Here is a 15027-nt window from a genome sequence, read left to right as displayed (position 1 = left end):
CAGTTCTCGGCCGTTAATCACGCAGTTCCCGTTGGCATTAATCAATACTGAAAATATAAATAAAACCCCAGTGAATTCATATATGTAAATAGATTAAGAAACTCCAGTTTCATTGAAACCTGATTTATGAGGGGATTAATGAGGGGATTATTCAGTTTATACAATCGTAGGTGGATCGAAACTTCGTAACGAAGTTTTTCTCACATTTAGTTTAACCAATTAATCTTGTAGCTGACAAAAATTAAAACAAAACTTTTCACTCATTCTCAATTTATTGGTTGTTAAAACCAATAACATTACTATGAAGCAATTAATTAAAGTTTTTACTTGAGATAAAAAAGTCAGTGGCACGAGCGGGATTCGAACCCACGACCTTCGGCTAGATACGCCGCTGCGTATGTCGTGTAATTGTCGCCGAGAATCCAATCCGATTACACGACATTTGAAAAATGGCAAAAAGGAGGGAAAATTCAAAAGGTGGTATTGAGATGGGAAGTTGGTGTCCGAGTGGATCGAGGTCACGATAGCTCAAGTGGTAGAGCAGCGGCGTATCTAGCCGAAGGTCGTGGGTTCGAATCCCGCTCGTGCCATTGACTTTTTTATCTGAGCTAAAAACTTTAATTAATTGTAATATATTAATTGGTCAAGCGGACCACGAAATTAGTGAATTTAATTATTATGAAGGTAATGCAGGTTTTTATTTTATTTTTCTAAATTGCCTTGTACTGTACAATTTAAAACTATGTAGTAACACTCACACAATAATAGACTATTCGACGAGGAGTCTCTATTTCAAAACCTGATCGAATTGACTATACAAATAATTCAATTTCCTTGACGTCATGGGTCGTTTCGAAAAGGCCTTAGCGGAAGTGGCACGAGATTTGTAACAGTGGAACAAAAAAACCGGTTTAACGTTAGGATGAAATTTAATATATCCGCCGAATAAAGCCTAAAGAAATTGTGTTGGCTCAATGGGTTTCAAACATCATAAAGTGCTCACGATGATAACTTTCTCGAGAATACTAGTTAGAAATGGAGAAATTTGGGGAAACATGGTTCCTTCTATGAGCTTGTAACGTTCCTATCCTAATACTATGCATAAAAACCAAAACATTTTTCGCGCTGATGTTAGAATAAAATCACGGTCCCATACTATTATTCATACTCCTGACCTAGCAATCCATTCCAATACCATCACGTCTGCTTATTCTAACTATAGCGCAATATCATATTATATAATAAAAAGTCCAAGCCAAAAATCTTTTACTTTATTTATGATTTGGCGGGCACTATGGAAAGGATTCCGTCTTGCAGTAGTGTCAATATTTCCGTCCTCCTTAAAGCCGGGAATATACTTAAGCCAGGAACACACTTACCCGATGCTACGCCATGCGACGCTACCCGATGCCAACCGACGCAAATCCAAACTACGACTTGCCATAAGGTTGCATTACCCCCGTGCACATCTACCCGATGCTATGCCACGCTAACCTACCCGACGGTCTGCGATCCCCACTGTCCAGATTTTCGTCGGGTCGCATCGAGTACAGTCGAAGACAATAGAACCGGACACTCATATTTTTATTCAAACTACATGTATTATTGTCGTTATATTAATTACAACATACTTATTTTAATATAAACCAAATTAACTGTGATTAAAAATTAATTAAGTGTGTTCCTGGCTTTACCCGATGCTACGCCATGCGACGCTACCCGACGCCTTGCCACGTTTTGGTGGGGTGTGCACATCTATCCGACGCAAGCACACGTCGCGTACTGTCCACAGCGTTTATCACAATATATATATATATATTACACAGGGCGGGCGACCAGGACCCGAGGGGTTAAAAGCCTGAGTAGGCCCGTACCCCATCCCTAAAAGGTCCGGGACCTGGTCGGCTCACGAGTCCTGCATAAACCTATTGGACCTATTCACAAACCCCAGGATTGTGGACCATTTTATCCTGGGGAGTGTTTTGGTTATGTCCTCTCCTTCGAAAGTATTAAATCTTTCCCTAGCTTACCTATCGCATTCTGCGAGGTAGTGTCGAGCCGTTTCTTCTTTTGTTTCGCAGAAGCGGCAGAAGGGGTCTGGTAGAGTACCCATTATGAAGAGGTGTCTTCTCAAGGGGCAATGGCCCGTTAGGATACCTATGAGCCTCCTTATTCCCCTCCTAGAGTTAGAGAGTAGCCACTTCGTTTCTTTAGGTTTGATTTCCTTCAGAAACTCCTTCGATTGCCTGCATCCGGGGGACATATTCCATTCCTTAAGGAATTGTTTCATGCCCCAGCTACCTATACTCTCTTTTGCTGTGCTTAAAGAGTGGGGTAATACCGGTTGTGGTCCGACGAACTCAGTATTTGATCCTTCCTTGGCCAGGCTGTCCGCCTCCTCATTGCCATAGTGCCCCTTATGAGCAGGTATCCATATGAGGGTTACCCTATTCTCATACCTGGTTTATCACAATAATCACTATCACAATCGCATCGCATCTTTTGTTCTTTATGCACTATTTTGAGCAAAACCTTGCAATAAATTGTTAGTTAAATTTTATGAGCACAACCATCTAATAAATTGTTTGTTAAACTTAATTATTTTAAATAAAGGTACTCCTAACCATCTAATTAAACAATGTTTATAAAAACTTATGCATTTGGTTTACATTAAAATAACATGTTGTAATTAATATAACGACAAAATTACATGTACTTGGTTTGAAATAAACTACAAAAAATATGAGTGTCCTGTTCTGATGCTACCCGACATTAGAAAATGGTGTAATTTTATGAGCAAAACCATGAAATAAATTGTTAGTTAAATTTTATGAGCAAAACCGTGTAATAAATTGTTCCAATTTTAGTATTTGTACCGCCGAAGCGAGTACAATAAATTGTTAGTAAAATTCATTTTATCAAAAAATCATATTCCGGTGTTTTGATTAATTTTCTACCAAACCATTAAAATTAGTTTTTTAAATAAAAACTAATTAATTTTTAATCACAGTTAATTTGGTTTATATTAAGATAAGAATGTAGTAATTAATATAACGGCAAAATTACATATACATGGTTTGAAATAAACTACAAAATATATGAGTGTCCTTTTCTGAAGCTACTCGATGAAAATGGTATAATTTTATGAGCAAAACCATGAAATAAATTGTTAGTTAAATTTTATGAGCAAAACCGTGTAATAAATTGTTAGTTAAATTCATTAAGCAAAAAATGGTATTCCGGTGTTTTGATCAATTTTCTACCAAACCATTAAAATTATTATTTTCGTGCGACAATGAGAACTCAGATATCAGACTGATACAATCTCGCAATTAAACAACATTCTTTGTCCCATACTGTATGCCATTTATATTGCTGACTTTCCTTATCTTAATATCGTATTTTACTGACCACTGCTTCAGAGATTGGTGCGGGAACGAGACCTGAGATATCACATTGATACTAGCCGGTTCCCCACAAAGGAACTTTAAGGACCGAAATCTGTTTAGACCAACCTAAATCACACTATGGAAAATATTACTGCGATCTCTTTGGACATATGGAAAGAATGTTGCGCCAAGCCATCCAATATCCATCGTATCCAATCCTTCCAATCAAAATTCTCTCTTTTAACAGCCTAAGGTTTATTTTCACTTTTCATCCTGAGAACCCGCCACTTTGGCTTAAAGACCTCCTCGCTTCTTAATAACTCATACTGAGTGCCAGCATTAGCTCGTTTCTTTGAACTTGTATTCACTCTACATACCTTCTCCCATGTTTTTTCGACCTCGATGCCAATACTCCGCAACTGAGCAGTTCCTTCGCTTTCTGGACTACATCATCATCCATTGAACCTAAAGAATATTATACGGGTCCTTCGCAGCCATAACAGTTCGAGCTTGTGAGGCATGAGAGACTTCTATACAGCGAGTCCTACCAAACATGTTGAAGGATTTCGACGACCTGATGATGAGCTAAGGGCTCGAAATCCGGATCGTTGGAAAACAACTTACTGTGAGTAAGAAATATCTTTTTCAAAAAAGCAGTTTTATTCTAGTTCCTTAAGTATCTCTCACATCATCATCTTCTACACCTTGTATCCTACCAAACACTTTATACTAAGTACTTTGCTCCTATCTGCGACTGCTGATATAGTGTTAGTGGTGTGACCATGTTAAAAACGTTTTGTTATTACATCTGTAATATGTACTAATGTGTATAAAATAATAAAATTGTTAAAAAAAACCCAGAAATATATATATTTCTGGTTTATATATATATGTGTGTGTGTGTAAAAAAAACGAACAGGGGATTCACTATCGTACTCGAGCACGGCTCTCAAATCGGGTATTGCTACACTCTTTCTATATAGAGCCAAGGGAAAGTCTTCAATATAGCTGAACTTTTTGATCTACCTCTGCATACTCATACGTTTTGACCCTAAATTGTCTATATAACAGTCGCGTATTCTAATTTCCAGTTAGAACGATCGTTCTCGATTAATTTTTATTTAGAAATCGTGAGATGCGGTCTGGTGTGATGTAGGTTTCAGAAAAACATTTTCTTTATCGTGCCAACGTTTCGATCTTTATTGAGATCATCTTCAGGCTTTTCTGAAACCGACATCACACCAGACCGCATCTCACGATTTCTAAATAAATATCGATTAACGGTCACTAATCACCACACACTTCTCGATTAAGATTATCTATTGACGTTTCTTGATGCCCAAGAACTTTTTTAAGTGTCCGGTCCACTGAAGCAGCTTTTTTTTCTTTACCATGTTTTTTTATTGCTCGTTTAGCCTCAGCGTATCGGATCGCGATAGTAAGGTCGGGGGAGACTCCAGGCTTTCGATTAGTGGTGAGCTGATTTTTCTGCTTCAAGTCGAAAAAGGCACGACGAAAGTACACACCGAAAATCTCTCCTTAAGATCCCACAAAGGACTTTACATCACTTACTTTTACTTTGATATCGAAAGTATTATTGATACAGGTGTTAGGAATGAACTAGTTTTCGTCAGTCAAAGAGAGATGCTGAAACGTTTTTTGACACAATAACCTCTTCGATTTGAGTGATATGTGCTTCCATGGGTTCGAGAACAGGTTCCGAATGAAAAGTCTAGTCACTCAGAAAAGGGTCTAATTTAATTAGAGAATTGTTAAAGTTAATAACCGTCATATGATCATAACAAAGTGGAGCACGGTAGTCTCCAGTCCAGTCTGTTTCCTACCCTCGGGATAAAAATTTAATCTTTCTTTTTAAATTATTTACCGGATAATATTTCTCGAACCGGTTCCGCGGACACGTCGGTGAATTAGTTCAGGAGTCGGAGGATCAAATCGTAGATTAGAGCATTTCCTGTTCTAAATAACGCATTTTTGAACACCCGCGTTGACGTTAATGTGATACGAGTCAAAGAGAAGTTTATTTTAATTTGTTTTATAATGTATGCTGACGTGACGGGCACGTTGTAATTTGCGGAAGATGATTTGACTTCTCTCGTAAATTACAGCTCTCCGAGACTCGAAGGATTGAGCAACATCGGTGACTCTTGGGAAAAAAAGAAGATAATTACCCTCTGGGGAATGTTTGTAGACGTAGATGCAGAAAAATCGAAAAGATTGGATGGATCAAAATAGCATTTCTTTGAAAAAAAAGGAAGAAACTTGAAAAAAAACAAAACATAAAAAGCTTTTTTATTGATTATTTTTTAATCCACTATTGCAACTATACACATTACTCCTGAAGCGAATACAACATTTTTAGCAGGCCCTTGAATAATTAATGTGTCTTTTTAACACGATCTAGTTTTGGTTTGTCATAAGAGAAATATATTTTTAGATTGATTAAATTCCGTCATCAGTATCAACATTTAAACCGTTCACACTCCAATGCAATCTGGTTAATTAATGGCCTTCTTCTGTTTCAAGCATGTGAGCATTTGAATAAATTGACTACTCTTTGAGATTGCCTTTTCTCCTGTTTCGTTGGAAGGAAGGAACGACTTCATATGCCTATAAGTCTGTTAATTGGCAGGTCTATTAACCGACTATCCGAACGAACCCCCCCCCAGCTTTTGTCGAATCAGAGACTCGATTCAAAACTTTGGTTTAAAGCTATTTTTCCTCCGGATCCTAATTTGGCGGTCGAGAATTCAAAACAGACAGCCGACAAAATCACGTCTTTATTTTCTTCGTTTTTAAAAGTTGCGACTTTTATATGTGAGTTCTCCTCCTGACAGTGCTCATGGCCCGTCTGTCCTCGATTCATGTGCCGGTCACGGCGAATTTCGCCATCGGTCAAATCAACCGCTGAAGACCAATACAATTTAACTATGTCTAACGGGTTTCAGACGAAAAATGCCCTTTTTTTAAAATAATGATTCCCAAGAGATTCCCAACTTGAATTGATTCTCTCAAATTTTTGAAAGTCGCGAATCAAATTTTCTGGTCTATCTTGCTTTTATGAACATCCAACACAACATTCCTTATTCTGTTTGATGACAATCGTCTTTCATGGATTTTACCCGTCAAAGTAACCTTTTCGAATTTCAAATTTACCCTTTTTTAACTTCAAATTATCCTTTTCAAATTCAAATTAGCATTTTTAGTTTCAAATTAACTCTTTTTTTTACTTCAAATTTCTTAAACTTGCAACGCGACATCCATTATGCTGTTTGAAGACAATCGTATTTTAAAGAATTTTACTGACAAATTGACACTTTTTAATTTCAAATTAATTCTTTTTAACTTCAAATCAATCTATTTTAACTTAAAATTATCCTTTTTAAATTTGAAAGTAACCCTTTTTTATAACTCCAATTTTCTTGAACTTGACACACGTTTGAAGGAAATCGTCTTTTAGGGATAATTCCCGTCAAAGTAACCTTTTTTAATTTCAAATGCAATCTTTTTAATTGCAAATTAACTCTTTTTTTTACTTCAAATTTTTTAAACTTGCAACGCGACATCCCTTATGGTGATTGAAGACAATCGTCGTTTAAAGACTTTTACTGACAAATTGACACTTTTTAATTTCAAATTAATCCTTTTTAACTTCAAATCCTTTTAACTTAAAATTATCCTTTTTAAATTTGATAGTAACCCTTTTTTATAACTTTAATTTTCTTGAACTTGCAACACGTTTGAAGGGAATCGTATTGTATGGATAATTCTCGTCAAACTAACCTTTTTTAATTTCAAATTCACCCTTTTTAACTTCAAATTAACTTTTTTTAAGTTCAAATTAACCTATTCAATTTCAAATTAGCCTTTTTAAGTTCAAATTAACTCCTTTTTAATCCTGGAATTTCTTGAGCTTTTGAAAGGCGACATCCCTTCGCTATATGAACACAACCGTCTTTATAGATTGTTTCCATCAAATGAAGCTTTTAATTTCAAATAAAACCTTTTTTGGTTTAAACAATTATTTTCTGTTTTAACTTACGATTCACCTTTTTTAACTTCAATTTAATCTTTTTTTACTTTCAAACCTCCTTTTTAATTGGAAATTAACTCATTCTTTGAAACATTTAAAATAACTTAGAAGATGGTATGAAAAATAAGCATATATAGTAAAATTAGGTTGTAAGCGATTTCTGTGATAAAATAAAAAAATTGAGCTCTTCGAAGACTAAGATTCCCGTTTTAATTGAAGAATTAAACAAATAAAATAAAATTATAGATAATTACAAAATAATGGATTATTCTTTTAATGTAAAAAATTTTAATTGTAAAAAATATAGAATTGGTTCTTATCTAAAATACCATATCAGAATTAAAAGTTTCAACTTAAATATAAAAACAAATTCTTCTTCTAATTATTCGAGATTTTTTAAAATATAAAATAATTATTTCGGAAACCATTAATTTTCTATAAAAAATATCGAATTACTAGAAGTATCATTTGTTATTTTGTTTTTTGTTATTGTTATTTTTAAATGTAAGTTTATCTGATATTAAAAAATAAATTCTTAATTTTATATTATTATTAATTGCAATTGGGATAAATAGTCTTCTAAGATCCCATTTATTTTATATAAACAAATCGTAAATATACAGGATTTTACTTTGCATGCTAATACTTCATACCATCTTCTAAGGTTTTTAAAAATCATTAATGAATTTGAAATAAAGAAAGGTTAATTTGAAACGAAAAAGGCTAATTTGAAGTTAAAAAAGGATAATTTGACGTTAATAAATGTGTTAATTTTGACGAGAATTATCTATAAATGACAATTTTTTTCCCAACAGCGTAAGAGATGTCGTGTTCCAAGTTCAAGGAATTTGTTGTAAAAAAAAGTTAATTTGAAGTTAAGAAGGGTTATTTTGAAATTGTAAAAGATTAATTTGAAGTTAAAAAGGATTAATTTGAAGTGAAAAATGGTCAATTTGAAATTAGAAAGGATTAATGTGATGGAAAAAAACTATATTTTTCAAAGCATTTTTTTAAATCTTAGTTTAATTATCCTCCCATTCAAATACAAGTGCAAGGTGCAGTCAGTTATTACACATAGATCGTTAAATTGGGCGCTTAGACTGAATATAATTAAATGTTAAAGTTGATATAAAATGATTTTGGGCCATTTTCACCCACATTTTATTTCTCTCGTTCTGTTGAAAGTCTTGACATGAACAGCGAGAACTGGCTTTCATCGTCATTTACAATTGTCCTAAACCTATAAAGTTAAGGGTTTAATTAATTTAATTATAGCGCAACAATTACATTTTTTAGCCAGTGTAAATCATACTCGGTGGTCAATTTCCCAATAAATGTATTTCCCCTTTAGAGATACTGAAGAAAAACTAAAACCGTTATGTAATTGTAAGGAATTAACTTGAAATGAAATTTGAAAAGCCGATTTTTCATTGAAAAAAACAAAAAAAAGATAAACAAGACAAATATCGTATTACGCTCATAATACGTATACGCCCCGTGTTTATTCTTTCAATCCTTAATAAATTATCAAAGGAGCGGTTTAAATTAATTTCGGTACAGGTTTCATATCTATGTTTAGAAACGTTTAAAGTTCAAGTATTCCTGGAGGGCTCGAGCTTTCTTCCAAAAGGAGAAATGATCTAGTGGGAGATCTTGGACCGATAAGCCGAGACTTGAGCTTTCATAAAATCCGATACGTCGGTCATTAGATCACATATCGTTTTTTTCATAGATTTATTTCTCATTTAAAAATAAACCCCCGTGGTTGAAGGCTCACTCAATTGGCGTTTAGTAAATTGTTAAACAGCTTCGAAATAATTTTAGTACAAAAAAGTATTTTTTCAATTAGATTAATCTTTATGAAAAGTATTGGTTGAGATAAAGAAGTCAGGCTAGCTCAAGTAGTATTTAGCCGACGGTCGTGGGTTCGAATCCCGCTCGTGTCACTGACTTTTTTATCTCAACCAATACCTTTCATAAAGATTAATTAATTGTAAAAAGTTAATTGGTCAATCGGACCACGAACTGTAATGGATTTAATAATTAAACTGAAGTATGTCTTCACGAAAGCTCTCCGTGGACATTTCATTTGTCGCCGAGAATCCAATAGATTACACGACATTTGAAAAATGGCAAAAGGAGGGAAAATTCGAGAGGTGAGGTTGAGATGGGAAATTAGTGTCCGAACGGTTCGAAGTCACGATAGCTCAAGCGCTAGAGCAGAGAGCAGAGGCGTATTTAACCTAAGTTCGTGAGTTCGAATCCCGTTCGTGACACTAACTTTTTCAACCAATACCTCTCATAAATTATTCAGAAATCGTGAGATGCGGTCTGGTATGATGTAGGTTTCAGAAAAACATTTTCTTTATCGCACATTAATCACAGATTGGTATCAAAAACCAAGAAACACAGATCGCTACCTCAACTTTACATCTCACCATCCTCTTCATACAATAATAAACACGGCCAAAGGGTTACTTCACAGAATGATTACCCTAAGCCATGAATCATTTTACCACAAGAACATAAAGATATACAAACAGATCCTACATAACAATCTCTACCCTAAACACATTATTAACAGAATAATCAACAACTACAACTCAACACTAACACCATCCACTATTTTTTTATATTTTTTTTATTTTAACGAGGGTTCGCAACAGCAGAGGTCATATAAACCCTCAGGGTGCCGGTGTTTTTGAAAAAAAGCCCATTTGTAAGTATATCGGGTTCGAATGCAGGGCCGCTGGATTCGAACCCGGGACCTTTACCTTACAGTGATGAGCGCCGTGTCAACGACTAAACCTTGCGGCCACCGACGCCCCACCATCCACTATTACTGATAATACTACATTAAGTCTGTCAAAAACAAACAAACCAGCATACATTTCCATGCCATTTATTCAAGGCCTATCACATAAATTAAACACATTTCTCTGGTCCGATAACTTCAAAATAGCTTTCAAAAATTATAAAACAATCCAAACACTTTTTTCCAAAATTAAAGATCCCACACCAATAACAAATAAATCTGACGTAATCTACAAAATCAACTGTTCAACTGTCCGGCAACTTACATCGGTCTTACATCCCAATATCTGGACAAGAGAGTAAAACAATATATCTATGATTGCAAAAAACCCAAGCAAAATCCGACAGCACTCGCTACCCACCATTTTGAACACCAACACAATTTCGACTTCAAAAATCCCAAAATATTACATACAGAACAAAACAAACCTAAACGTAATTTCTTAGAAATGGTTTATATCAACAGAGATAAACACAGCATCGATTACAGAACAGACACGTGTAAACTCAGTCGCAGCTACGCCAATATCATTAATCAAATATCGATAACACATATATCATGATCACATCACACAAAACATATAATATAACGTATAAAACAATCATCACATTCCACACATCAAACATTTCTACATAATCTAATTCTTCAACAATTCGGCTTTCCTTTCCCTAATTATCCCCGTCTTTATAATCCTGAAAGAACCGTTACCGACCCCTCATATAAAAATGTCTTTCTATCCCGACTTCCTTCCCCACTCCTTCAAAATCCAACGTATATAAATAAAACAGCAATATCTCACTGGCACTCTCAACCCGACACTGAAGATGATCTCAATAAAGATCGAAACGTTGGCACGATAAAGAAAATGTTTTTCTGAAACCTACATCACACCAGACCGCATCTCACGATTTCTGAATAATTATCGATTAACGGTCACTAATCACCACACCTTTCATAAAGATTAATTAATTGAAAAAAGTTAATTGGTCAATCGGACCACGAACTGTATTGGATCTAATAAAAAAGTACCTTATGCTATAAAATGACAAAGCTTAATAGAACTTAGCTTATCAATTTATTTAATTTTTATTAATGTATTTACCATCTGTACAAATAATATACATTATATAATGAGATACATAAAGATTTTATCGTTTAGATATATACTGAGTGGAGTCAACAACCGTTGTTGCTCTCCAAGCTTTTGAATATTTAAGTAAAGAGGTCCCCGGGGCCATCTCCGCTGAAATGTTGGCCATGGTTAAGGCTACATGGTTATGGTGTGAGGATAGGTTTTTATGGAATGTGGAAAATTTGTTGGGGATTAGGGTTTTTACAAATTGTATTTGGAGGTCAGGGTTGACAATGGTTCTGAGGACTTTGGATTGGAAGGACTATATTCTTTGGATTTTGGAAGGTTTAGCGGTGCCCCATAGTTCTAATCCGTAGGTCCGAATCGATTTCAGTAGTGTCTTGTAAAATTTTAGGTTTTATTGTTGATGTTGATATGCGTGTTGTTCTTGATATAATTTGTATAGTAGTCAGAAGCGTCTGTTTAATTATTGACTTTTAGTTCGTGTATGTCGGTTCGAGTTTCTACATGAGTCGAGATAGAACCCGAGGTAGCGGATATAGTATTTGGGTTAGGAGTATTATTAAGGAATATTATATGATGGGTTTTTCGAAGGGTAAATGTACTATGGGTGCATCTGCTTCCATTTATCATAAGACGTCAGAATTTACTCCGGTCGGCTATTCTCAACACGTGGCCTGGAGCTCCTCCGAAGCAATGTGGGATCAGGATCTGAGGATGGCACTGCTCAGTAGTAGGCAAAGGAACCTAGAAGATTGGAGGGTGTATTCAATATATCTGAGGTAAAGATGACTTACAAGATTGGTCCGGGCACGTTGCCCTGTGGCACTCCTGCTCCCACAGGGCAATATTTATAGTCAGATCCTTGGCAGAAGAATCGTTAGTTAGAAGCGAAAAATTAGATTCAAGCTATTTGAAAGGAAATGTTTTCATTTGCACTGGAGACCCTCAGGCACACGCGATCAAACGTTTGAGTCACATCAAGAAGGGGTGACGATATGTGGTCCACAAGGTTGTGGAATGTTAAGAACAAAAGCCGAACTGGTGATCTGGTTGAAAGTTGGGGGGTGTATTGTAGGGATCAATCGTCTGAGAAGGATCTTCTCAAATGTTTTTGAGAAGAGAGAAAGTAAGCTGGTTGGACGGTAGGAAGAAGCTTTATTGACGGGTTTGTCAGGTTTTGCTACACTAGATCCCTCACTAATATGAGATTTTTTGTTTTTCTTTCTTTCTTTCTGTCTCTGGGTCCATAATATCAAATAGAAATAAGGTATGAACCTAGAAATTTTTATCCTTGGCATCTGTATATTTCGTAAATTCTTATATTAACATATTAACAATTGCGATGTAGATTAAAAACACGAAATCTATTACAAATTTATTCAAATTCAGTCATAAAGAAAAAAACGTCCAGCTGGCTTAGAGGTTAACTTCTTATCTTTGTATTTTTTCTAATTAAACAAATTGTATTTTGTATTCTAGCAGGCATAAATAACAGAAGATATTTTGTTAGATATGAAAACGGTACAAAGTTATTACACTCACGTTAGTCGTTCTTTCAAGAATTCAATCCAGTCCTCCTGCACCAATTGGTTGTCCCGGTCCAAATCAAACAACTGGAACAATCGGGACAGCAACTCCTGTAAGTTATCAAAAAATAGAAATTAATACCAGGTCAATTTGGCAAATTAACAATATATTTTTTTTATAATTGTCCAATCTTTAGCGACAAAGCAGTATAAGTAATTCCTGTCATACAGGAGGGCCTACGGCATAATTATCCGTTGGGTGTCTTGAACCAGTGTTAAAATTACCTTACAATACTTTCTTCATATTATTCAAATTAAAAATCCATAAGGTATGGTTCCGGGAATCGAACCCAGGACCCCTAACGTGGCGCTTATTCGTAACGTTGTTCTAACCACTCCGCCCACCCAATTTTTTATTTATATTTTCCTTCTCATAAAACATTAATAGGGCGGTATTTTGGCAATGAAAATCAGTTGGGAGTTTCAAAGTTGTTAACGATGCTTGATAAAATTTAGCTGAGAATTTGAGAAAAACGAAACTCTGAGTTAAGCTACATTTGATCCAACTGGTGCGCTTCATCTCACAGAAAGATTTGCTTTAAATGAATAAAAAAATTTCCGGCTCTATTATTCTAGTCATGTCTCTTTCTATATTTTCTAACTCAGGTGTTGCAAGAATATCCAATGAATGGTACTTAAGAAGTTTGAGTCGTAACTAATATTTAACATTTACCACACATAGCTCTATGGTTCAATATTTCGAGACTCAAAGTACCAGAAATATCACTGAGGACCCACCCCCTACTAATATAAAAGTTATGTACAAACCACAGCTGAAAGACAGACGGAGTGTTCGTAACCTCGACGCCCATCATTCACGCTAATAAATGCAATCACACCGGTTACGAACCTTTTAAACAATTAATTCACTACTTTCGTGGTCCGCTTGACCAATTAATACAGGACAATTAATTAAGGTTTTTAGTTGAGATGAAAAAAAGCTAATGGCACGAGAGGGATTCGAACCCAGGACCTTCGGCTAGATACGCCGCTGTTCTACCACCTGAGCTATCGTGACCTCGATCCACTCGGACATCAACTCCCCATCTCAACCCCACCTTATGAGTTTTCCCTCCTTTTGCCATTTTTCAAATGTCGTGTAATCGGTTTGGATTCTCGACGACAATTGAAATGGCGACGGAGAGCTTTAGTGAAGTGTACTTCATTTTTTAATAATTAATTCACTACTTTCGTGGTCCGCTTGACGAATTAATACATGACAATTAATTAAGGTTTTTAGTTGAGATGAAAAAAAGCTAATGGCACGAGAGGGATTCGAACCCACGATGAGATGGGGAGTTGCCGAGTGGATCGAGGTCACGATAGCTCAGGTGGTAGAGCAGCGGCGTATCTAGCAGAAGGTCGTGGGTTCGAATGCCTCTCGTGCCATTAGCTTTTTTTCATCTCAACTAAAAACCTTAATTAATTGTCTTTTAAACAATTAAAACCTGGAAAGCGACAGAAGTTTTAATATTAATAACAACATACACTTAACCATCCACGCGTATAAATACATTCACACATCTTTGATGCTTCTCCTCTTCCAAGAGTATGAATCCCAGCCTGCGTTCGGACCAGCAGAGGAAATTTTCTGCTGCTTCTTTTTTTCCTGGAAATATCTTTATAAGCTTACCTCCATATGCCACCGGAGTCTGCAGTGTCACGCCAGCAGCCCTAACTCGAACTAGGTTTAATTGTTCTACCGTTCCTACGATGGTCGTTTGGTAAACTTTTTAACAAGTGTCTGTCCTGGAATACAATACCATTGAACCAGAGGCTGATATTCTTAATCAATTGATCTACGTTTTTGGATATGCCGCGAAGGAAACGGAACGGATAGATGTTCTAGGTGAACTTTCATTGGCCATTTTATTGGCCTCATCGGTTGCCTACCTGGTACCAAAACGAGCATACGGATGAATGAATTCAACTGGATCGATACGCACTTAACCAGTCACGCTTAAAAATGCATTCTCTCTGTAGTAAGAGCAGCCTACGTTCGCACCAACAGAGGAAATTTTCTACTGTTTCTCTTACTTCCTGGACAGGTCTGCACAACCTTGTTTCTGCTGCTCCGAGTTGACATGCCT

The 15027-nt window shown here is 35.7% G+C and overlaps 1 protein-coding gene across 1 annotated transcript in view; it reads right to left on the bottom strand.

Moving 5' to 3' along the window:
• LOC106664686 (NADPH oxidase 5) overlaps positions 1-14576 on the bottom strand; it is a 108642-nt gene extending 94066 nt beyond the window's left edge. The window contains exons 1-2 of the mRNA XM_024229511.1: positions 14571-14576; positions 12894-12988 (exon numbers count right to left, since the gene is read on the bottom strand). Coding sequence (XP_024085279.1) covers positions 12894-12988; positions 14571-14576 — 101 coding nt within the window. The remainder of the gene's footprint in view (positions 1-12893; positions 12989-14570) is intronic.
• Between the last annotated feature and the right edge of the window lie 451 nt (positions 14577-15027).

This window comes from Cimex lectularius, unplaced genomic scaffold (genome assembly GCF_000648675.2).
Source record: "Cimex lectularius strain Harlan isolate CLEC.00 unplaced genomic scaffold, Clec_2.1 scaffold212, whole genome shotgun sequence".
In the NCBI taxonomy this organism is placed as follows: domain Eukaryota; kingdom Metazoa; phylum Arthropoda; class Insecta; order Hemiptera; family Cimicidae; genus Cimex; species Cimex lectularius.
This window is presented reverse-complemented; position numbering and strand designations above follow the sequence as displayed.